The 26,451-nt window shown below is 38.3% G+C and overlaps 1 protein-coding gene across 1 annotated transcript in view; it reads right to left on the reverse strand.

Moving 5' to 3' along the window:
• Nucleotides 1–26,451, reverse strand: part of LOC306653750 (transcription factor COE4-like) — a 61,641-nt gene that overhangs the window by 20,720 nt on the left and 14,470 nt on the right. The window contains 1 exon segment of the mRNA XM_079126704.1: nt 25,730–25,798. Coding sequence (XP_078982830.1) covers nt 25,730–25,798 — 69 coding nt within the window.

The raw sequence follows: 26,451 nt of genomic DNA on the forward strand, positions 1-26,451 counted from the left end.
ATATATATGATGTCTGGGAAGCACAGAGGGGAAAGGGGAGAAAAATGTTTGAAGAAATAATGGCCCAAACTTCCCAAATCTGACCAAAAAAAATTTATTTGGTACATTCAAGAAGCTCATTGAACTCAATTAATATGTCCTCAAAGAGATCCACACAGAAGCACATCATGCTCAGACTATTGAAAAACAAAGAGAAGGAATCTAGAAAGCAACAAGAGAGGAAGTAACTTATCATGTATAATAGATCCCCAATAATATTAACATTTATCTTCTCATCAGAAACTATGGAGATTGAAGGCAGTGAGGAGACATTGTGTTGAAAAGAAACTACTGTCAATCAAAAATTCTGTATCCAGCAAAACTATCCACTTCAATTTTGAAAGAAAAATGGAGATAGTTTTGGGTAAACAGAAACTGAGGGTTCATCACGAACAGATCTATGCTGTAATAAATACTAAAAGGAGCCCTTTAGTCTGAAATGAAAGGACACAAGAAAATAATTCAAATTCACATGAAGAAATAAAGAGAACTGGTACAAGTAACTACCTAGGTAAATATAAAGGATAGCACATGTGTCATTATTTCCTTTTCCTGTCTAATTTGAAAGACAACTAACTGCACGTGAGGGAATTCTATATGTTCTACTCATTTTTTTAATGTAAATCTGCTCTAAAAATATGTTCTATTTTTTTTTAGCTGTTGATAGGGCTTTATTTTATTCTTTTATTTATACATGGTGCTGAGCATCAAGCCCAGTGCCTCACACACACTAGGCAAATGCTCTACCACTGGGCCACAACCCCAGCCCCAATATGTTCTATTTTTAAAAAGGCAACTGTATAAAGCAATAATTATGCTCTGAGTTGATAGGCTTATAATGTGTAAAGATATAATATTATTGATAATGATAGTTCAAAAGAGGGGAGAATGGAGCTATATTGGAGCATTGTGGAAGGAAGAAACAGATAATTCAACAATAATAGTTGGTGACTTCATTATCCCACTTTTAACAGTGGATAGAATGACCAGGCAGCAGATCAACCAGGAGACAGAAGACTTGAACAACACTATAGATCACTAGAATTAAGAGACATCAATAGAGTACTCCACTCAACAATGGCAAAATAAACATTCTTTTCAAATGCGTATGGGAATTCTCTAACAAAGACCAAATGTTAGGTCACTTAAAGGGCCTCAGTTTTAGGGATAGGAACCATACAAAGTATGGCTACAATGGAACTAAATTTAGAAACCAGTCACAGAAGGTCTTTTGGAACAAAATCCACAACAAACATGTGGAAATGAAACATCACATTTCTAAATAACCAATGAGTCAAGGAAGAAATCAAAAGAAAAATAAGAATCTTTGAGCTAACAAAAATGAAAATACAACATGCTAAAATTTATGGGATGTTGCTGAAAGAACAGTTAGGTGGAAATTGATGGCCGTAAACACCCCTGGTCAAAAAGAAGAAAGATCTCAAATCTATAACATAAACTTCCACCTTAAAAAAGAAGAATAAGAAGTAGAAACAAACAGTAGGAAAGAAATAATAAAGGTTAAAATAGAAGTAAGTAAAATAGAAAATAGGAAAGAGAAAAATCAATGAAAGGGGTCTTTTTTTTCTTTTTAAAGATCAACAAAATTGACAAATACTTAGCTAGACTAACAAAGAAAAGACTCAACCTACTAAAATCAGGAGTAAAAGAAGGGAAATCAAAACTGACCTTACATGAATGAAAAGAATGATAAGGGAACACTATGACCCATTGTTTGCTAATTCACTGAAAAAAACCTAGATGAAATGGACAAGTTTCTAGAAAGACAGAAACTATTGAAAATGACTTTCAGGGCACAATAGTGCAGGCCTGTAATTCTAACAGCTCCGGAGGCTGAGGCAGAAGGATTCAACATTCAGAGCCAGCCTGGGCAACTTAGTGAGATCTTATCTCAAAATAAGATGTTTAAAAAGGTCTGGGATGTAGCTCAGTGACAGAGCACTTGCCTAGCATGTGTGAGGCCCTGGGTTCAATCCTTAGCATTTTGTAAAGGGAAGAAAAGAAAGACCAACCTCAGAAGAAACATGAAAATCAAATAGAATAACTGAATTAGTCATTTAAAAGTTTTCCACAAAGAAAATACCAGACCCAGATGGTGTTTAAAAATTTTTTTCCAGTCGTTGATGGACCTTTATTTTATACATTTATTTATATGTGGTGCTGAGAATCAAACCCAGTGCCTCACACATGCTAGGCAAATGCTGTACCACTGAGCCGCAACCCCAGTAACCAGATGGTTTTGATGATGAACTCTGTCAGTATTCAAAGAAAAATATCGGTCCCTCAAGGTCTTCAACGAACTAGAAGTCAGACCCCTACCTTACACTATATATAAAAATTAACCCCAAATGGATCATAGATATAAATGTAAGACCTAAAAGCATAAGACTCTTAGAAGACAACCTAGGAGGACTGGGGATATAGCTCAGTTGGTAGAGCGCTTGCCTTGCAAGCGTTAAGGCCCTGGGTTCGATCCCCGGCACCACCAAAAAAAAAAAAAAAAAAAAAAAACCTAGGAGTGAATCTTCCTGAGAGTCAATGCTTTCTTAGTATGTGACACCAAAAATGCAAATTTGACTTTATCAAAATTAATAACTTCTGTGCTTCAAATAACACTATGAAGGAAGTGGAAAGGCAGTCCACGGAACAAGAGAAAATATTTGCAAATTCTATATTAAAGTAAGGTTCTCATATCTGCAATGTATCAAGAACTCATAACTCATTAATAAAAAGACAATCAAATTTAAAAATCTGGACGAAGGATTTTAATAGACACACTCCAAGGAAGGCATGCAAATGGCCCATATGCATTTGAAAAGATGCTCAATATCATTAGTCTGGGGAAACTGCAAATAAACACAATGAGTACAATTGTAATGCACCAATAAATAATGTGAAAAAAGAAAATGTAGTAATTAAAAAAAATAACAAGAGCACTTTACGCTCTCTAGTATAGCTACAATAAAAAATTAGACAATAACAAGTATTGGTGAGGATGTGAGAAATTGGAATCTTCATACATTACTGGTGGGGTATAAGTCAGTGCAACTGTTTTGGAAATCTGTTGCACATTGCCTCAAAATATGAAACAGTTACCATATAACTCAGCAATTCCACTGGAGTTCTAAACATTTGTACACACAAAACTTTGTATGTGAAGGTTCACGGCAACATTGTTCACCATAGCTAAAAATAAGAAACAACCCAGATATCTATCAACTGATGAATGAAATGAATGAAAAGTGATACATCTTGACAACGGAATGGTATTTAGCAACAAAATAGAATGAAATGCTGATATGTACCACAGTGCATATGAGCTTTGAAAACACTATACCAAGTAATAGAAGCCAGTCACAAAAAACCATGTACTACATGATTCCATTAAGAAGAAACATCCAGAATAAGCAAATCTATGGAGACAGAAAGTAGATTAGTGGTTGCCAGAGGGTCAGGCAGAGGGGAATAAGGAGTGATTCCTAATGGGTATGAGGTTTCTTTTTGGGGTGATGTAAATGTTCTAAAATTAGATAGTGCTGATAGTGGTACAATTTTGTGAATATAATAAAAACCACCCTAACTGTACACTTTGCAACAGTGAAATTTTTGGTATGTCAATTATATCTCTAAAAAAGTTTATCATATAAAATTCAAATGCACTAGCATAGGTAGATAGATGTTCCTGGGCTGATGGGAGTGGGGAAACTAGGCATTTTAGTAGACTCAAGTTTAACAGGGGTCAAAGCTAGCATGAAAGAAACCCACATTCTATGTTAGAGATCTGCACAAGGTGAAGTGGCAGGTGGAAGGTGAGGTACTCCTGGTTTAGTTCCATTCTGAAGAATTCGCCTGCACATCCCCAGAACACAAGGCCTCTTGAGTCACAGGCAGATTGGAGGCCTGGTTCTGTGACAGCTCTCTGTTCTAAAAAGGATACCACAGGGGCTCGCTCGAGAGACAGAGGCTTCTAGCAACCACGGACACCGGAAATCTAGTTTGTTCATAGGAAGAAGGACAGAGAGGATGGCCAGACAGGTGTCTGTGGCAGAGAATGCTCACTGTCCCTGTTACCCACCTTCCTTCCTTCTTTTCATGACAGGATCCTCTGAGTTTTACTTGGATTCAAGGAGGCCCACGGAGAGCCTACCTTTCCCAGCCTCACGTGCAGCCCCGTGGTTAACCTCTGGCAAGTGGCATGAACGGAAGTGAGGTGTGACCTTCAGCTCATGTCTTTGTAAGGACACTGCTTGTCCCATTTCTTCTAAACCCCTCTGGTGTCTCCGAACCCGCCTGGACTATGCAGACGCAGGTGTCATCTTCAGGAAGAGCTGGGGACAAGACAGTTGGTCTTGGATGACTTAATGGAGAAGAGCCACCCCAGTGACTGCCTCTGAACTGTTTTGGGAGAGAGAAATAGACTAATAGTTAGGCCACTGCATTTGGGGACTCTTACAGTAGATTACTCTAATTTATGCAGGGCAATCCAATGGCAGGGCTGATTGGAGAGAGAGGAAATGGACTCTGTGATTAGAACAATGACAGGATGGTCTACAAGAAATCTGGTGGAGGAGAAAAAGAAAGCTGTCTACCAGCAGAGCTGCCACCCAGCTGACAGCCCCCTGTGTGTCCTGATTCCACAGAAGGTGAACAGGCCAGCTTCGGCATGCTTGAAGGGAACAGTGCTCTGGTGTGTGCTCATGAGTCTCACTGGCAGCTAAGGGGACAGCAGAGCCCATGGAGTTTGTATCAGTGACTCACTGGCTTGAGGATTACTTGTGTAGGGGACGTCATTGATGCCTCACCCCAAACCCCTTGACTGGGTGTAGTGGGTTGAACTGTGGCCCCTGAAGGATTTGTCCATGTCCCAGAACCTGCAAATGTGAACTTATTTGGAGAGAGGATCTTTGTAGGTATCACTAAGTTAAGGATTTTGAGATACCATCATCCTCCATTAGCTGAGTGTGCCCTAAATCCAATGGCAGGGATCCTTACAACTATCAGACAAGGGATGACCAGACAGAAGAAGAGGGGGAGGCACTGGAAAGCAAAGGCGAGGCTGAGCGATGCAACCCCAAGGACTGTCAGCAGACACCAGGAGCCAGAAGAGGCAAGGAGGCAGGTCCCCTAGAGCCATCAGGGGAACCTGGCACTACAAAACCTTGATTTTTAATCTTTTGCCTCCAGAACTGTGAGAGGACAGATTTTTCTTTTCAGTCATCAAGTCTGCAGGGATTAGTTATGACAGCCCTAAGAAACTAATACAGCAGGTGAGTCAGCGCATTCACCCCAAGCTGCACATTCCCCTTGGCAGATGAGGAGCCACCTCACCTGGAAATGCTTGGGTGATAATTTCCCCACCATAGGGCTGGCTTGCAGCCTATGACTGACTTGCTCTCATAGGGCTACCAAGGCTAGTCCTTTTCCAAAGGGTGGAATCAACACTCCAGAGCTCCCAGATGGATCACGCTGGGCCTAGACTCCAGTTCCATCCTTGCTCAGCTACTACCCTGCCTTATCCCACATCCCTTGTTCACCTTCCCCTGAAGGCCCTTCCTCCATAAATCCCTTGCACAAGAATCTGTCTCTCAGGCTCTGCCTCCAGGGAGACTTGGTTTATAAATATTAAACCATGGCTAACGTTTGTGTAATAGGGTTTGAGAATGGATTCTTTACATCTGGTTTCAACTTGGGTACCACATAGTAGCAGGTGGACCGCTTAAGCTACCTGGCAACAGACTGAATTGGTTTGTGATCGCGAGCTCACTATCCATCTTTACAATGAAAAGTAGGAATTGTACTGGACGGAGCTCTCATCTCATCTCAAAGGAGTGAGGAGCTTCTGTCTCACTTCAGGCTAGTGGAGGAGCTTCGACAGAACTGCTTGGAGAAGTTGACAAGAGTCGCCTAGAATGTGAATGGCGGCAAAATCAACACGGATCGCATACCTGTCAAGCATAAGAGCAGCAGCCTGGAGAACCGCGAGCTCATCCTGGGCAGCTGAACAGGGCCGGTGCTGGTGAGGGCCGCTGAGGAAGCTGACGCTCCCCCAGGGCTTATTAGGACAAGCAGCATGCCTGCTTTTCATCAGCCAGATCTGGGCTCTTTGAGGATGACTGACTGTGAACTGTCATGTAAAAGCGCTCAGGAGTGGGGGAGGGCTCAGAATCAGTGTGTATGTGTGTGTGTGAGAGTGTGTGTGTGTGTGTGTGCGCGTGTGCGCCATGGCCTGCGCTAGATCCACTGTCAGAATGCTTCCATACATATAAAATAAAACATAGGATTATAAAGGAAACCAATTATCCCGAAATACAGTTATTACAATATGTTTTAAATTGTAATATGGTTATATAATACTTTGCTAATTCTTTAAAGATCTAGCAGCCGTTATAACAACTATAGTAATTTTGAAGTAGCAATGAGCATAACGATATTTTCAAATGTCTTCAACAACTCTACTATGATATGAAAATTAACTATTCTGGTGACAAAATCACACATAGTACTGATATTTTTCTGGTCTGTTGACTGTTTCCTCCATCAAAATGTGAAAGTTTTCCTGAATAAAGGTTTTTTTTTTTTGTTTTTTTTTGTTTTTTTTTTTAAGATGGAATTTGTCCCACCCAGGTTCACTCTGAATTCTATCTATGGACCCACAGGAATTCTTACAGACCTCACGTTAGGAATTTCTGCTGTGGACAAAGAATTAGGTATAGAAGTTATAGGGCTGGGGGTTGGGGAGATAGCTCAGTCAGTAGAGTGCTTGCCTTGCAAACACAAGGCCCTGGGTTCAATCCCCAGCACTGAGAAAAAAAAGAAGTTATGGGGCTCATTGGAGCCATAGGAAGAGTCCCCAGGGCGATGGGGATACAGCTCAGTGGCCGAGCACTTGCTTAGCATATTTAAGGCCCTGGGGTGTGTGGGGGTGTGTGGGGGTGTGTGGGGGTGAGTGGGGGTCCTTCTGCCCCACTTCAAGCTAGTTGGGGAGCTTCAACAGAAGTGCTTGGAGAAGTTGACAAGAGTAATCTAGAATGTGGAGAGCAGAGAAATCAATACTGATTTCCAGTACATGTACGTGTGTGTATATGTATGTGTGTACATATATATGCATATGACAGGGGTTAATATCCAGAATACAGAAAGAATTTCTACTCAACAATAAAAGCTCCAATAACCTGATTTTTTAAATGGACAAAGGACTCCAATGGGCATTTCTCCAGAGATGATTTCCAAATGGTCAAGTAGTATATGAAAAGGTGCTCAACATCATTAAAGAAATGCAGATCAAAACTACAATAAGATATGCACATTAGGATGACTATTATTATATGATCCAGAAATCCCACTTCTAGGTATATATTGAAAATAATTGAAAGCAAAGTCTCAAAGAGATATTAGTATACCCATGTTCATAGCCATAGTTATTTATGATAGCCAAGAGACAGAAGCACCTCAAGTGTTCATTGATAGATGCACGTGGTGTATACATACAATGGGATGTTTGTAAATAAAACGTGTTATTAATGTATAGTATATAACAAAGTGTGGCATACACATAAGTGGAATATTATTTGGCTTTAAAAATGAAAGAAGTCATATCACATGCTATAACACAGATGAGGACCTTATACTAAAATAAGCCAGTCACAAAAAGACAAATACTATATAACTCTATTCATAGAAGTATCTAAAATAAAGTATAACATTTGCTACCAGGGGCTGGGGCAACAGGAAATGGGAAGTCGTTGCTTAAGGGGTATGGAAACAGAAGAAATGGAACAAACAGCACAGTAATATGGCAGAAAGTAGTTAAAATACATTATACATATTACAGAAATACAATTTTTATTTGTCAATTTTACTTCAGTAGAGCCAGGGAAAATTAATGACCTTAATAGATTAAATGGCATAAACTTGCTAGTTAAAAAATAGGCTAGGGGCTGGGGAGATAGCTCAGTCGGTAGAGTGCTTGCCTTGCAAGCACAAGGCCCTGGGTTTGATCCCCAGCACCAAAAACAAAACAAAACACAACAAAAAAATAGACTAGAAGTTGGGCAAGGTGGCACATGCCTATAATCCCAGTGACTCAGGAGGCTGAGACAGGAGGATTGCAAGTTCAAGATCAGCCTCAGCAACTTAGCAAGGCCCTCAACAACTTAGCAAGACCCTGTCTCAAAATAAAAAATAAAAAGGACTGGGGATCAGTTCTACTTCTGGATATATACTCAGAAAAATAGAAAGCAGGGTATTGAAAGAGATTATTTGTATACTCATGTTTACAACAGTACAATTTGTAATAGCCAAGAGGTAAAAGCAACACAAGTGTTCACTGATGGATGAATAGATGAACACAACATCACACACACACACACACACACACCACAGAAGGATATTATTTAGCCCTAAAAAGGGAGGAAATTCTGAAATATACCACATTCTGGATGAATCCTGAGGATAATATGCCAAATGAAACGAGAGAGTCAACAAGACCTACAGTGTATGATTCCACTTTCATGAGGTAACTACAGTAGATAAATTCATAAGAATAGAAAGCATAATGGTGGTTTCAGAGATAGGGGAAACAGGAAATGGGGAACAGTTGCTTAATAGGCATAGAGTTTCAGTTTTGCAAGATGAAGAGCTCTGGAAATTGTTTACAAAAAACCATGAATGTACTGGACGGAATATACTGCACACTGCTGAACTGTATCATTAAAAATGGCTAAGATGTAATTTTTAACCTTATGTGCATTTCTCTGTAATAAAAATTTTAAAATAACACAAGCCTGCTAGAAGAATATGGGCTAATATATTTATAATGTGGAAATGCCTGTCTGATCAAAACCCCAAACACAGATGTCTTAAATAAAGGATGAACAAATTGAAAAATAAGCAGAGAGGGCTGGGGATATAACTCAGTGGCAAAGCACCCCTGAGTTCAATTCCCAGTACCAACAACAACAACAACAACAAAGGCCAGATTTTAAAAAAACAAATCTAGCAACATGTCATTAAAAGAGAAACATGAGGACACATAATGGTTGAATGGTGAAAATAAATGGATGGAAAAAGATTGAGACCAATATAATCAACATTAAGTTGAGGTAGCCTATAAATAATATCAGGTAAAGCAGACTTTGAAAAAAGTATTACTAGAAATAAAGTCAATAAGTATTGATAAAAGATGCAATAAAGAGGGAAGTTACAAGGTTTTAAAAAACTAGTTCATTCTTAGCCAGGTGTGGTGGCACAAACCCGTAATCCCAACAGGAGGCTGAGGCAGGAGGATCCTGAGTTCAAAGCCAGCCTCAGCAACTTGGCAAGGCCCTATGCAACTTAGCAAGACTCTGTCTCAAGTAAATCATTAGGAAAACAACAACAACAACAACAACAAAAAAAAAAACCTAGTTTATTCTTAATAAGATACTCAAAAATTGATGGAACAATAGAGACAAGCCAAAAACTCATGTGGGAGATAATAGGTCAAGAAGATAATAATGAGTAATGACATAGCTGAACAACACAACACTCTTGGAAATTAGTGGCAATAGATAACTAGAAAAATACCATATGTTTGGAAATTAAGAAATATACTTCTGCTTCTAGCCAAGATGGGGTAACAGAGACTATCTGCCTCCTGAAAATAAAACAAACCAGATGAAATGCACAAAACAAAAATTTCAAGACAATAAATACAAGACAAAAACGGATAATGATCCCTGAGAAGTGGAAAACAAGATGAACTTCAAAAATGTCCTGGCATGCTGCTTTGAGAGTTTCCAGGCTCTGGCACAGGACGAGGAACTGAGGCACAACCCAGCAGAGTATCAGAGTTGAGGAGATGGAGCTGAGAGTCCAGGGAGAACAAGATGATTAGACTTCATAAGACAGAGTACTGGTCAGGAGGGAGCTTCACATAGAGAGAATCAGAAATTTGTGGAGGGCCCCCTTTGTGGTTTGTGCATACACATGAGGAAACTACCAAAGGCCAGGGAAAGAACTAAATAAAGAAGCAGTCCTGATGCTCGTAAAGGAATAAGAATAGTGCTTGTTTCTACCCAATGGATTGAAAAAAAAAATAGTGATCCCTGGGGCACTGGACAGAGTACTCAAGAAGGTCTTAATTTAGTAGTGAGGAATAATTAGCCTTAGACCAAGCATCCTGTTTAATAAATCATAAAAGCAAGGCTCAAAAAGAAAAAAACTGTTTCCAGTTACTTAACTACATCCCAGAACAAAGCTCAGGATTTACATGCATACAAAAATATCTACCACCCAACAAGAAAAAATTCACAATATCTCACATCTTATTACAGATTACCAGGCATGCCAAGATGAAAACAAACAAAAGTCAAAGCAGCAACAAATCCCAAAACGTAAAATAACAACAACTAAACCCACAATGAAGAGGATAATCAATTGACACTGACCCAGAACAAACACAGATGTTAAAATAGGCAGACAGGGCCATTAGAGGAGCCATTACAACAGTGTTTTATATGTTCAGAAATTTAAGTAGCGACATGGAAGATATATAAAAGATACAAATCCAACTAGTAGAGATGAAAACTTCAGTGTCTGAGATTTTAAAATATACATGTGATGGGATTTATCAGTAGGGAAGAAACTGTAGAAGAAGATTAAGAAACTCAAAGGCATAGTGGTAGAAACTTTTCAAAATGAACACAGGGGAAAAATTAATTTAAAAAAAATCAGGGCAATCAAGGTACAAAAAATATGAAGAAAACCCTATCAATGCACATCATAATCAAGTCATTCAAAATGAATGATAAAGAGGAAAGTTTAAAAGTAAACAGAAATAAAAGACATGTTATGTATAGAGGAACAAACATAAGGATGATATCAAATTCCTCATCAGAAATGAAAGAGAGCAGACTGGGGACACAGCTCAGTGGCAGAGCATATACATTGAATCCACATGTCCCTGAGTTTGATCCTCAACACAGAAATAAACAAATAAGGTAAACTGATTAATTAACAAGTTAATAAGAAAGGAAGGAAGAACAAAGACATGTAAGAAAAAAGAAAATGGGCAGCATTTTAAAAAACAAAAATAACTATCAACCTAGAATTCTATACCCAGCAAAAATGTCTTCTAAAAATAATGCAAGAAATATTAGAGAAAGCCCTTCAGGCATAAGAAAAGTGATATCAGATGAAATGTGGAGCAATAAAAAGAAATAAAAAATCATTGGAAATGTTAACTAAATGGCTACATATATAAGCTATCTTTCATATGATTTAAATTTTCTTAAAATAATTGGTTTAACAACAATTTATAGATTTTAGAACAAAAAATATAATTCATGACAGCAACAGCATTTTTATAAGAAATAGTATAATAGGAGGTATATTGTAAAAAGTTAAAGGGATATGCTATAACTTCTAAATAAACAGCTAGCATAATAAAATGCAGTTTCATTAATAATTCAACATAGAAAATAAAACGGAATAGATTTTAAAATGCTAAATAATCTTTTAAAAGGTAAAAAAATATATATATAGAAAGGAAACATGGGAACAAAGAAGAGATAGAACAAATGGAAAGCAAATCTCAAGATGAACCTATCAATAATTGCTTTAAATGCAAATGGCCTATATAACTTAATTAAGAGGCAAATATTATCATATTAGATTTTTTAAAGACCCAATTATATGCTATATATTAGACATGCATTTTAAATATAAAGGCATAAATAGGTTAAACATAAGAGTTTAGAAAAAGATTTACAAGGCTAACACTAGTCAAAAGAAAGTTGGTGTAACTACATAGTATCAAAGTAGATTTCATAAATGCTATGATAAAAGTTAACTAAACAAGACGATATGATAATCCCAAATGCCTGTGCACCTAATAACAATACCTCAAATCACACGAGGCAAAATTGATAAAAACTCAAGGAGAAATGAACAAAAAGACAATAATGGGCAATGATTTTAATACCCTTCTCTCAATAATAAATAGGCTGAAAATTAGCCAGGATACACTAGACTTTAGTAACACTGCCAACTACCATAATTTGTTCAACATTTATAGAACACTTCACTGACAAAAACAGAATATACATTCTTCACGAGTACACACAAAATCTTTTTTCAAGGTATGCCATATTCTGGGTTACAATGTAAGACTCAACAGATTTGAAAGGATTCAAGTCATAGACAGTGTCTGCTCTCTGACAATAGAATTAGAAATCAATAATGAAAAAAAAATCTCTGTATTTTTGGAAACTAGGCAACATATGAGTCAAAAAGATCTCAAAAGGGAAATTAGAAAGTATTTAAAACTAAATGAAAATGAAAATATAACATATCAGAATTTGTGTTACAACACTTAAGCATTATTTACAGGAAAATATATACCCCTAAAAGGCTAAATTAAATAAAAGATTTGAAATCAATGTCTTAAGTTCTACCTTAAGAAACCAGGAAAGGGAGAGAAAATTGAATAAAGATAAGCAGAAGAAAAGAAATACATATCAAAATAGAAATCAATTAAATAGAAAACAGAAAAACACTGTAGAAAATCAATGAAACCCAAAACTGGTTCTTGCAGATCAATAAAATGTACAAATCTGTAGCTAAACTGATTTGGAAAAGAAGACACAAGTTGCCAATATCAGAAACTAGAGCGGTTACATACACACAGGTTCTAGAGATGGTAAATGAAAGATAAGAGAATATTCTGAATAATTTATGCCAAAAGAGTCAACAATTTATGCTGCATTTGTGGCCCATGCTTGGAATCCCAGCAACTTGGGAGGCTGAGGCAGGAGGATCTCAAGTTTGAGGCCAGCTTCGACAACTTAGTGAGACTCTATTTCAAATAAAAAGGACCGGGATGTAGCTCAGTGGTAAACCAACCCTGGGTTCAATCCCCAGTATAAAACAAAACAAAAATTCATAAGAACTGGATAACTTCCTTAAATGGCACAAATTGCCAAAATTCATTCATGAAAAAACAAATAACCACTTGTATCTATTAGAAATTTGGAGATTTCAGTTAATTTCCTTCCCACAAAGAAAATTTCAGACTCAGATTTTTTCACTAGTAAATTCTACCAAACAAGGAAGAAGTGATATGAATTCTACACAAACTCTTGCAAAAAATTGAAGAAGAGGAAATATTTCCCAATTAATTCAAAAGATGCCAGCATTATCCTGATATCAAACCGAAGAAATAATAAGAAAACTGTAAATATTCATCAAGAACAGAGAGGCAAACTTCTAAACAACCCTTTATTAAATTGATTCCAACTATATTAAAAACATCTACCAAGCAGAGTTTATCTGGGTAATGTTGGATTGGTTTAACATTAGAAAACCAAGCAGTGTAATTTACCATATTAAACTAAAAGAGAATAAAAATATATGATCATCTCAATAGATGCAGAAAAGGCATTTGACAAAATCTAACATCCATTCCTGGAAAACATTCTCAGTAGCTAAAAATAGTAGGTGTGTGTGTATTTATTTTTCACATTTTTTTTAACAATGAGGTAGTGTTTGTGTGTGTGTGTGTGTGTGTGTGTGTGTGTGTGTGTGTGTGTGTGTGAGTGTGTGTATGTTTTTGTCACTTAGGGAAAAATTATTTAAAAAACTGTTTTATCACTTAGGTGTAATTTACATGGTACGGTCTACCTGGGGGATGGCTATTACCAAACTGGTAGAGAAAACATTGCAGAACTTTGTGACAAATGGTTGACAGTGTTTAGAATTTACTAATATGGAACATGCCTGGTAAACACTGATTAGGAACTGAGGATCCTGGGGAAGTCTTTCTCAAGGGGACTTAATAAAATACCCAGGAGACTTGCACTTCCCGTTTCAGTTTTACAATCATGGGAGAAAGGAAATATTCTCAGTAGCTAAAATAATGGGAAGGTTCCCCAACCCAATCAAGGACATCTATGAAAAACCATAGTTAACATAATGGTGAAAGTCCAAATGCTCTGCACCCAAGATCAGAGCAAGGTAGATATCCATGCTCCCCAGTAACTCAGCATTATCCTGGAAAGTCCTGCCAGTACAACTGGGCAAGAGAAATTAATAAAAGGTATATAGATTAGAAAGGAATAAATGCAAATGTCTTTATTTGCAGATGACCTGTTTCTGTAGCAAACCTGATGGAATCTTTCAAAGGCTACTAGAACTAATAAGTGAGTTTGGCAAGGTGGCAGGCTGCAAGATCCATTTTGCAGGATACAAAAACCATTTGTATTTGGAAACAATTGGAAATTGAGATTTAAAATAACATTTACAATAGTATGAAAATAACAAACTGCTAATAGATCTAAATGAAGGATGTGAAAGACCTGTACACCAAAAATGGTAAAATGCTGTTGAAGGAGATGAAGGAAGATCTAAATTAATGAAGAGATATATTTTTTCATAGGTTAGAAAACTAGATTTCATTAAGTTACTATTTTCCCAAATTGCTCTAGAAATTCAGTGTAATCCCAATCAAAATCCCACTAGGCTTGTTATTGTTGGTGTTGAAACATGAGAAGCTGATACCCAAATTCACATGGTAATGAAAAGAAAGTAGAATAGTCAGTTTTGAAAATGGAGAACAGAGTTGGTGGACTTATATTACCTAAGAATTATTAGGAAGCAACAGTAATCAAGACAATGTATTATTGGCATAAAAGCCAGACCAATGGATCAATGAAACGGAAGAGAAAATCTAGAAATACATCCATACATATATAACACGTTTTCAACAAAGGATAAAGGCAGTGTAATGAAGAAAGGACAGATTTATAAAGAAATAGTGTTGGACATGGTATTGGCATGGAAACGGACATGAAGCACAGTGGAATAGAATAGAAGACAGAGATAAACCCACATAGATATAGTCATCTGACACTCAAAAAAGGTGCCAAGAAGATGTTAGGAAAAAGACAGCCTTTTTAGCAAATGGAAAAACTGAATATTCATATGTAGAAGAAGGAACCTAGATCCCTATGTCTCACTCTATACAAAAGTCAACTCAAAGGGATCAAAGACCTGGGAATTAGGCCAGAAACTCTGAAACAGCTAGAAGAAAACACAGAGTCAACACTCCCATATGTAGGTGCAGGCACTGACTTTCTTAACAAGACCCTAAAACTCAATAAAAAAAACCAAGAATCAATAAGTGGGATGGCATCAAATTAAAAAGCTTCCACACAGCAAAGGAAACAAGGGCATGAAGAGAGAGCCTACAAAATGGGAGAAAATCTTTGCCAGCTACTCCTCTGACAAGGGATTAATATCCAGAATATATAAAGAATTAAAAAAGAACTTATCACCAAAAAAGCAAATAACCCAATCAATAAATGAGCAAAAGAATTAAACAGACATTCCTCAAAAGAAGAAATATAAATGGCCAAAAACTAATGTGAAACATGTTTAAAATTCCTAGCAATCAGGGTTGGGGATATAGCTCAGTTGGTAGAGTGCTTGCCTTGCAAGCACAAGGCCCTGGGTTCAATCCCCAGCAAAAAATTCCTAGCAATCAGGGGAATGTAAATCAAAACTACACTGAAATTTCATCTCTCCAGTTAGAATGACAATCATCAAGAACAGAAATAATAATAAATGCTGGTGAGAATGTAAGGGAAAAGGTACACTCATACATTGTTGGTGGGACTGCAAAATAGTACAACTACTTTGGAAAGCAGCATGGAGATGTTCAAAAGACTAGGAATGGAATCATTATAACTCAGGTATCCTACTCCTTGGTATTTAGTCCAAAGAACTAAAATCAGCCTACTAAGTGAAACAGACACATCAGTATTTTTAGCAGTGCAATTCACAATAGCCAAGTTATGAAACCAACCTAGGTGTCCATCAACAGATGAACGGAAAAATAAAAGGTGGCCTATATACATAATGGAGTTTTACTCAGTCATAAAGAGGAATGAAATTATGGCATTTACTGGTAAATGAATGGAACTGGAGAACATGCTAAGTGAAATAAGCCAGAGTCAGAAAGTCAAGGGTCAAATATTTTCTCTTATATGCAGAAAGTAGAGCAAAATAGTGGAGGAAAGGCAGGGGGGTTCCAGAAGGGAGACCAGTGGAGTAGAGGAAGGGATTGAGGGTGAAGGAGGAGAAATGGGAAGAGGGAGGAATGAAATGGATGAGATGATGCTATGTACATATATGAATATACTACAGTGAATTTCACCAGTATGTATAAATAAAGCAACAAATTAAAAAGACAATAAATAAACAGAAGGGAGACCAGTAGAACAGAGGAAAGGATAGAGGGGAGGAAGAAGGGGAGAGAAAGAGGAAGTAGTGGGGACAAAATGGAGCAAATTAATTCCATGCATGTATGATATATCAAAACAAACCCCACTATTATGTATAACTATAATGACTAATAAAAACATTTAAAAAGATTTCTTAGCTATGACGCCAAATACACAAAAGGAAAAAAAAACTTACAAATTGAACTTCATCCAAATTAAAAAACAACAACAAACTTGGGCTCTTCAAAAGGCATTGCTAAGAGATTTGAAAAGACAAATAATCTTGTCTTGACTAGGAGAAAAACTTTTGAAAAACATATACTTGATAAGGTACTTACATCTACAATATATAAAGACCACTCACAATTCAGTACAGAAGGAGAAGAAGGAGGAGGAGTAAAAGGAGGAGGAAGAAAGAAAGAAAGAAAGAAAGAAAGAAAGAAAGAAAGAAAGAAAGAAAGAAAGAAAGAAAGAAAGAAAGAAAGAAAGAAAAGAAAAGAAAGTTAACAAACCCCATTTTAGACAGTGGGTGATGGTGAAGATTTGAGCAATCACTTCACTGAATAAAGTAGATGACTGGAAAATAAGCACATGGAAAATATGTGAAGGGCAAATAAGCACGTGAAAAAATGTTCAACATCATTAGTCCCAAGGGACACAAAAATTAAAAACACAAGGAGAGCCAGGCACAGTGGTGCATACCAGTAATCCCAGCAACTAAGGAGTCTGAGGCAGGAGGATTGCTAGTTCAAGGCCAGCCACAACTTAGTGAGACACTGTCTGAAAATAAAAAGTAAAGATGGATGGGTATGTGGCTCAGTGTCCCTGGGTACCTTCCCCAATACAAAATAAAAAACAAGTGCACAATGAGATACTACTACGCACCTATTAGAATAGCTAAAAGTAAAAGGCAATCATTCCAAATGTTGATGGGAATACAGACAAACTACAATGCTCCTACACTGCTGGTAGGATGTAAAATGATACAACCACTATGGAAAACAGGTTGTTTCTTATAAAGTTAAACATATACTTACCCTATGATTCAACTCTTCTGCTCATAGGTATTTTATCGAAGAGAAATGAAAGTCCACACAAAGACTTGTATGTGAATGCTTATAAAGTCTGATTTGTAATAGCCCCAAACTGTAAACAACTCAAATGTCTATCAAGAAATGAATGGATAAAGTTGGGTGTAGTGGTGCACACCTGGCCTGTAATCCTAGGTAGTCCAGAGGCTGAGACAGGAGGATTGCAAATTTGAGGCCAGCTTAGGCAACATAGCAAGATCCTGTCTCAAAATTTTAGAAAAAGGGGTTCTGAAAGTATAACATAGTGGTAGAGTGCCCCTGGATTCAATTCCCAGTACTTGGGGGGGAAAGAGAGAGAAAGAGATGAGTGGACAAACACATTTTGCCATATTCATACAGTGGCATACTACTCAATGAAATAAAGAAGTGAATTATTGATGCATGAAATAACATTGACAAAAAGAAGCAGTGATTAGTAAAAGAAGCTAGACAAAAAAGGAGCTCAGGTAGCATGGTCCATGCCTGTAATTCCAGCTACTCAGAAGCTGAAGCAGGAGAATCACAAATTCAAGGTCAATCTCAGAAACTTAGCAAGACCCGGTCTCAAAGTAAAATAAGAAGGGAGTTGGGCATGTTGGCACATGCTTGTAGTCCCAGCAACCTGGGAGGCTGAGGAAGGAAGATTGTGAGTTCAAAGCCAGCCTCAAAAACTTAGGCCCTAAGCAACTTAGTCAGATCCAGTCTTAAAATAAAAAATAAAAAGACCCCAGCCATCGGAAAAAAAAAAAAAAAAGTAGAAGAAGAAAAATAAAAAGGGCTGGGGATGCAGCTCAGTGGTTAAGTATCCCTGGGTTCAAATCTCTAGTATCAAAATAATAATAATCATTATTATTATAATTGTAATTATAGGAATAACAATAACAACATGTCCTATTTAGTTATTTGAGACTGGCAAACCATTGACTATCAAAATCATACAAGGCCATTATAAGAAAAGAAAATTATAAAGAAATCACTGATGAAAATAAAAGCAAAAATGTTAAAATACATTATTGACAAAGCAAATATTGTAGCATACAAAGATAGTAAAACATCCTCAAGTTATCTTTATACCATGATTAATTCAGCATTAGAAAATCTATTAATGTAGTTCATTAATAAATTAAAGGAGATAAACTACATGTTCAACTCAATACGAGTAGAGAAAAGCAAACTGAAATTCAACATCATGATTGCAAAGCAAAGCAACCTTTCTTTGATGAAGCATAACCACAAAATCATTACAGTTAACATACTTAGTGGTGAAACACTGGAGCATTTTCTTTAAAATCGAGAATAAGACAAGGACACCCATCACTATTGTTTATATTCAAGGCTATACCTGGAGTCCTAATCAGTGCAATAAAGCAAGAAAAAGAAATAAAATATAAATGGGCTGGATAGCTAAGAGTTGCTGTTTTCATGTGATGGCTATCTACATAGAAAAAATTTTAAAATGCAAGTACAAAAATCGCATGCAAAAAAAGTTGTATTTCTTTACACTATCAGTATAGCAACAAGATGTCATTTACCATGGCAATAAAATGTAAATGGTTCAGAGAAATAAACCACCCATACAGCTGAATGATTCACTCTTCTGCTTCTTCAAGTTCTTCCTCAAATTTCACCTTCCCAATTTGGCCTACTGTGACCACTATATTTAAAATTACAGAAGCCCCTTCCCTGATTAATTTTATTTCTGTATTTTTTCATTTATTACCTTCTAATTATTGTCATTATTATAGCAATAATTATTCTAATGCTTCTAATTGTTATTATTGCACAATTTCCCTGTATCTTTTCCCTCCATGAGAACAGCTATTTTTGTTCTTGGTTTACTCCTTTATACCTAAAGCCTAGAACCTGGCACATGGTAACTGATCAACAGATATTTCTGAATAAATAAATGAATGAAAACAATAGGTATATGTGACCTTTATTGAAAATACAACTTTATTGAAAGGTATTAAAGAAAAGCTACATAAATGGAGAGATGGACCATATTCATGGGTAGAAAGGCTCAGTGGCACAAAGATGTACACTGACATGTAAGTTCATTGCTGTAATAAAGCTTGAAACATTGAGAGGAGTGTGTGTATGTTGGTGTGTAACTTTATCAGTGGGCTCTAAAATTTATATGAAAATGCATAAGACCAAAATAGCCACTATTCTCCTGAAGAATACTTAGGAAAAATTAGTTTTATACATTTTTACTATGTCAGTTTATAAAATTATAGTCAGTAAGATAATATAATAGTGTAATATACAATTATAGTCAGTAAGATAATCTAAGAGTAGCACAGGGATTATCAAATTGATCAAAGGAATAAAGTAGAGAGTCTAGAAAGAGAACTGGAAAGTAGAAGGAAACTTGATTTAGGACTCAGCACACACTACCACTCAGTGAGAAAAGATGAGCTACTTCGTAAATGGTACTGGAATAATTAGTGATTTGTAAGTAGAAAATAATTACATGGATTCCTTAAGTCACACCATACCTCCAAATTAGTTCCACATAGATTACAAATGTAAATGTGAAAGGGAAAACTGTGAAACCTTTGAAAGAAAAAAAAAAAATATATATATATATATAAAATCCTCATGACCCCATGAGGAAAATATTTGCTAAATAAAGTACAGAGGAAAAACCATGCAGAAAATAGTGACAAATACAAAGTGCATTAAGAAACTTGCAATACACTACCCTGAGAGAGGATCTATAAAGGATCACTAAAACCAACATGAAAAACCCAAACAATTAAAAAAAAATGGGTAAAAGACTTTCACATATACTTAACAGAAGTAATCAGCTTCAATAGTAATTAAGAAAATGCAAATTAAGGCCACCACAAATTCCCTCCACACCCACTAGATTGGTAAACAATAAGAAGTTTGATATGATCAAGTGTTGATGAGAGCATGGAGCCATAGGAATGCAACTCCAGTACTGGAGTGTTACCCAGTACACCCACCTTGGGAAACAGACGGGCCTTAACTTGTAAGGTTGATCAGGTGCATATTCCATGACCTGGCAGTTCCAGTCCCAGTTTATATCTTAAACAAACTCTTGTACCTTTTCAAATTAGGAGCTACAGACAAGAACATTCCCAGCAGGTTTGCTTATAATAGCAAAAACTAAATATGACCAAGTACAGCTCAATGCACAGCACAGATAAATTTTAGAAATAAAATGTTGAAATTTTAAAAGGGCATTGCAAAAGACCACTGCAACATGATATCATTTTATAAAGCACAAACACAACTACAGGACATATTGTGTAGGGATTATATAACCTGTGATAAATTATTTTTTAAAAGGCAAAGTCATTAACAACACAAAACTCAGATTATCTTTGGAAGAGGAATAAGCAGTGGTCTCAAACTGGGGAGAACTGGCTTTAGTGGTTTTTTAAATGTTCTAATTTTCAGCTTGTTGGTAGGTTCACAAGTGTATGTTGATTATTATGCTTCATGATTTCTATTTTGTTATATTTTTCCTTTAGATGTAATATATAGGACATAACAACTTGGTTTTTTTTTAAAGGATCAAAAGTAAACAACAAAATGACCAAAGTACTACAAGAAACTATACAACAATTTTTTTTTTTAAATAATATTGGGAGCTGTGGGTGTAGTTCAATGGTATAGTGCTTGCCTAGCCTATATGAGACCCTGAGTTAGATCCCTAGTAGCTCAAGAATAAAACAAAATAAAATAATCTTGTAGTGATAAATGCCTTTCTAAAAATAACGACAAAAAAATCTTAAAAGATTGAGAGATTGGGCAAATTTAACCATAAGCAAAGTTAAAAGACAACGACCAACTAGAAAAAAATGTGTGTTTAAATCATGACAAAGGACTAATTTCTTTCATTGATATACAAATCACTAAGAAAATGAATCCTTCATAGAAAAACAAGTGTAGGATATGAACAGACAGTTCCCAGACACACAGGTGGCTTTCAAACACATGGAAGTGTGCTCAACCTCATTCAGAATGAGAAGACTGGAAGCTCCCTGGAGCCACTGTTCAGTTACAGGACGTGGGCAGAGCAGGGGTCAGGGGTTATGGCCACCACCTCTTGTTGCAGTCTTTTATCAACCTGAAAGCACTCGTCTTTACTCTTGGAATCACTATAGACACTCTTGAACCCTGGGCCTGCCATAATTCTCAGTGATTTCAGTATCAACATAGACAATTCTAACAGCATCTCCTCTCCATTAATCTTGTCTCCACCTTCCCCTGGCCACATATTCCCAATAACCATAACCCCTGAATAATCCCACCTACAGGAAACTCACTCTCCAACTCATTCCAGCATCCAGCTCAACTCCTACCCACTCCCTCAGCCCCAACAAGTTCTTAGCCCCCTCAGAAGCTGTGTTTACTTTCTGATTCTCCTCTCCTTCACTAGCTTCAATCTCCTGTCCATTTCGGCAAATGTCCCCTGGCATATGCTTTCCACTCTCTTGCCCTCTGAGGTTTCATTTTTCTCAACCGGTTTTATGTAACCACCCACCTGTTCTGCACCTGCACCTGTGTAGCCCAACACCGCCAGAGTTCTCACTAGATCGATGACCACAAACCTCAGGCAGGTCCTTAGTGCTGCTTGGCATTCACACATTCCCCCAGTTCATTCATCCTCCCAGACAACTATGTCATGCCTTCTAGTGTCTCCCTCTCCAGCCTCAGCCTCAGTTTCCTATTTCACTGAGAAAACAAATCAATCAGAAAAGAATGTCAAGAAACTCCCATGGTGGATAGATCCATTTGCCCACTTCTGAGTCCGTGGTTTGTTTTCCCTTTACATGTGTGCTAGATGCCATGCCTTTTGCACTGTTTTCAGCAATTCTCCCTTCCCTCTCCTACAGCCTCATTTCCCATTCCCTACTGTTTCTCATTAGCATATGAACAAGAAATTTTTTTCTGCCTGCACAGTGGTGAACACCTGTAATCCTGGTGACTCAAGAGGCTGAGGCAGGAGGATCACGAGTTCAAAGTCAGCCTCAGCAACAGCAAGGTGCTAAGCAACTCAGTAAGACCCCATCTCTAAATAAAATACAAAATAGGGCTGGGGATGTAGCTCAGTGGTTGAGTGCCCTGAGTTCAATCCCCAGTACCTGCCCTGCAAAAAGAAATTTGTTCCTCACCCTTACATTTTGCTCCAGTCACCACCTTCTTCCTCCGATCTCTTTAGAGTAAAACTCGGAAGAGTCCCCGTGTCTGTTGTTTGTGATCTCTCTTCTCCCATTCTTCTTAGACACAATACGATCAGACTTTTGTGTCCCCCCCGCCACTCCACTGAACCACTCCTGTTGCCCTCCCTAGTATCCTCCACATTGCTCAACCTAATGGTCAGTTCTTAGTCACTTTATTTTATCTATGAGCAGCATTTGATGCAGGTGCCTCCTGCCTCCTTTTGGGAACATTTTCTTGTCGTGGCCCCAAGACATGACGTGGTCCTGATTTTCCTCTTATCTCCCTGGCATCCTCTTTGCATTCTCCTCTGCTAATTCCACATCCTTATAACTTCTAACTGGACAACCCAGGACTCAGTTCTTAGACCTCTCCTATTTTTGTATCAACCCTCATTCCCTCAATTTTTGTCTGTAGTCTGAATATTTTCCTTGGAATCCATACTCATGTTTTTAGTTTCTTTCTCCAAGTCCCCACCTGAATATTTAGTAAGCATCTTAAACATAACATGATCAAAACCAAACTGCCAATCTTCCTCCCTGCAAACTTGCTCTGCTCACATCTTCTCTGTAAACTCCAACCTTCCATTTTGATCAGATCTGAAATCTTTGAGAGGTTTTTAACTTTGATACCTCTCTCTCTCTCTGTCTCTCTCTCTCTTTCTCTCTCTCACTCCTTCCATAACAGGATGCCAGGCAAACACTCTACCACTGAGCTACAACTCAACCCTTTATTTCTTTAATTTTATTTTATTCAGAGACAAGGTCTCACAAAGCTGCCCAGGCTGGCCTTCAACTTGCCTCCTGCTTCAGCCTCCTGAGCAGCTGGGAGTACAGAAGTTCCCCGCCATGCTCAGCTGCAAATACTTCTTACACCCTCCCCTGTAACACCCCAGTCTCAGCCTCTGTTCTTTCTCACTTGGGTTGCTGTGATGGCTTCTTGGACTTCCTAATTCACCTCCCTGGCTTCTACAGGTCGTCATCAGAGGAGCAGCTAGAGTGACCTTGCTAAAATGTACATAATTCTTCTCAAAAGCCCCTTATGGCTCCCATGTCCTTCAGAATAAAAGCCAAAGTTCTTGCAATGTCCTAACAGCACAGCCCACATGCAGCCTACAAGGTACTGCACGGTCCAGCCTTCCTCCCGCCACACCCATTACTTCTGACCCCGCCTCCAGCAGTCCCTCTGACCCCACCCACCTGGGCCTCTTTTTTTTGGCAGGATGCAGGGCGGGTACCAGGGTTTGAACTCAGGGGCACTTGACCACTGAGCCACATCCCCAGTCCTTTTTTGTATTTTATTTAAAGACAGGGTCTCACTGACTTAGTTGCTTAGTGCCTTGCTGTTGCTGAGGCTGGCTTTGAACTCAAGATCTTTCTGTCTCAGCCTCCTGAGCTGCTGGGATTACAGGTGTGCACCACAGCGCCCAGCCACCTGGGCCTCTTTGCTGTTCCTTAAACACACCCTCCTTTTGAAACCCTTCTTCCCCTGAATTCACACGTGGCTTTCTCCTTTACTTCCTTCAGGACTTGGCTCCAATGTCATCTTTCAGGGAGCCTTAAATGCTCTACAATTGTAATACTCCTTTCCTAGGCACATTTTGATCTTTCTTTCATTTTTGTGTTATGATCCTCTAACATGCTACATATTTTATTCATTTAGTTGGCTTATACCTAACTTCCCTTACCAGATTAAACCCATGAATCCAAAGCTTTCTGCTTTGGTCACTGTTCAAGTCATTTTATAGAAAAGACCTAAGCACAGAGGAGATGCTCAAAAACTACTGAACAAATAAATACAATACTTAATTGACCAGAGAGTGAGGAACAAGCATTCTCAAAATACAGTAATGAATGCAAGTGTTTTAACCTCTACAGAGGGCAGATTGACAATAACTATCAAAATTACAAGCCACTCAGTGAGGCCCTGTCTCTAAATAAACTACAAAGAAGGGCTGGGAATGTGGCTCAGTGGTTAAGCACCTCTGAGTTCAATCCCTAGTGCAAAAAAAAAAAAAAATTACAGATGCACCTATCTTTTGACCCAGCAATTCTCTTTTTTTGACACTATCCTTCTTATAAATTTACATATGTGTGAAATGACACATGGACAAAGCAATTCAGTACAGAATTTTTTATCACTAAAATAGCTCAAATGGTCAGCAAAAGCTGACCATTTGAAGAAATAATGGTGTATCCATACAATGGAATCTTTTGTAGCAGGAAAAAAGAATAAGAAGACTTCTTGTGTCCTGATATAAGCTCCCAGATATATTTTTTTCAGAGAAAAAGGTGTTGAAAAATGTGTTTGGTATATCATCATTTTTATAACAATAAAGGTAAAGGTACAAAAAGGATAGTGAGGATAGGGTACATATCTGTCTTTTCTTGTGGGTACACAGAATATTTCAGGAAGGATACACAAGAAACTGGTGGCAATGGCTGCTTATTTAGAAGGGAATGGATGGGCAGGAGGGAGAGTGGAAGACACTTCCTGTAAATCTTTTAGACATCTTGAATTTCTGCATCTTGTGAATGTTTTATCTATTAAAAGGAGAATAAGGTATGGCTTATGCTCCCATATGGGATGATATTTAAGATATATTGTTACAAAAATAAAGTAAGGTGCAAATGGGTGCGAACAGTATGCTACACAAGGGGAGGGCAGCCTTATCTTTCCATTATGCTTCGTACCTTTTGGATTTTGTACCTTAAATCTATGCATTTCCTACTCAAAAAGAAATAATTTAACAATGAAAATAATGGAGGGAGAATACACTTTCACATATGTCACCTTGATCTTAGGACTGAAACCTGCCAAGTATTCCCCACTTTTCCATGCGGGAAGCAGGTATTGAGAGAAGTCAAGTCAAACAGCACAGAGGTGGACTGGGGATTCTGCCAGGCCACTCCTCCACTCTCTGCAGCCTCTCCCTAGGTGCTGGTTCGCAGCTCCAGGAAGCTTGCCATCAGGGACTTCATTCAGGAGGCCAGGGCTGGCGCCACCCTGGTCCCTGGCAGCTTCCCCCTCGGCTCAGAGCCACCTGCGTGGCGCTCTGGGGGTCTGCTGTGCTCCTCCCTCAAGCCCCTGTATTCTGAGGCTGAAACCAGCCCTGTAGCTCCGGACCCCTCCCCCAGCTTGTACCTGTCAATAATGACTGGGTCTGAGGGTGTCTCATTCCGGTTGCCACAGCTCTTCCGGTCACAGCACCGACTGAAGGAAAGACGAGGAGGGAGAGGAGGAAGACGCAGTGAAAGAGGGGAGAGTACAGTGCACATGGGGGCTGAGGGCAGACCTTGGTGAGGGTGCTGATATCCTGTCTCTGGGTATGAATACCTGGGTGCAGGGGCCCACTCTCGGAAGCCTGGGGGAGAAAGGCAGTGGGGGACCTGACAGGGACCTTGACAGCCTAGTCCTGAGGATAGGTTAGCCACGAGGCCTTTGTCCATAAAGTGCATTGCTCCTGGAGGACCTAGGACAGGGTAGGCAGCAGGCCATCTACAGGGTGTGTGTGTGTGTGTGTGTGTGTGTGTGTGTGTGTGTGTGTGTGTGTACACTGTTATGGAAACGCCATTTACATATAGAAAAGGGTTTGACTTGCATGCACGCAGCTCATAAATGATCACAAAGTGAGCCTGTTCATGTAACCAGCATATAGATCAAGAGTATCAGAGGAGCACCCACTAAGCCCCTTGTTACTCCTCTCCCCAAAGGTGGCCACCATCCCAACGACAGATTTTGGAACATGACTCTTTTCCATGTATCAGGAGTTGCCTGGGAAGAGCCTGAGCAACTGGTCCCTGGGGCGATCTTGCTGGAAATGGCAAGTTCTGGGGTAACAGAGGGAGTCAAGAGCTGTGTTCCCA

This window comes from Sciurus vulgaris (assembly GCF_902686455.1).
Source record: "Sciurus vulgaris genome assembly, chromosome: 2".
Taxonomy (NCBI): Eukaryota; Metazoa; Chordata; class Mammalia; order Rodentia; family Sciuridae; genus Sciurus; species Sciurus vulgaris.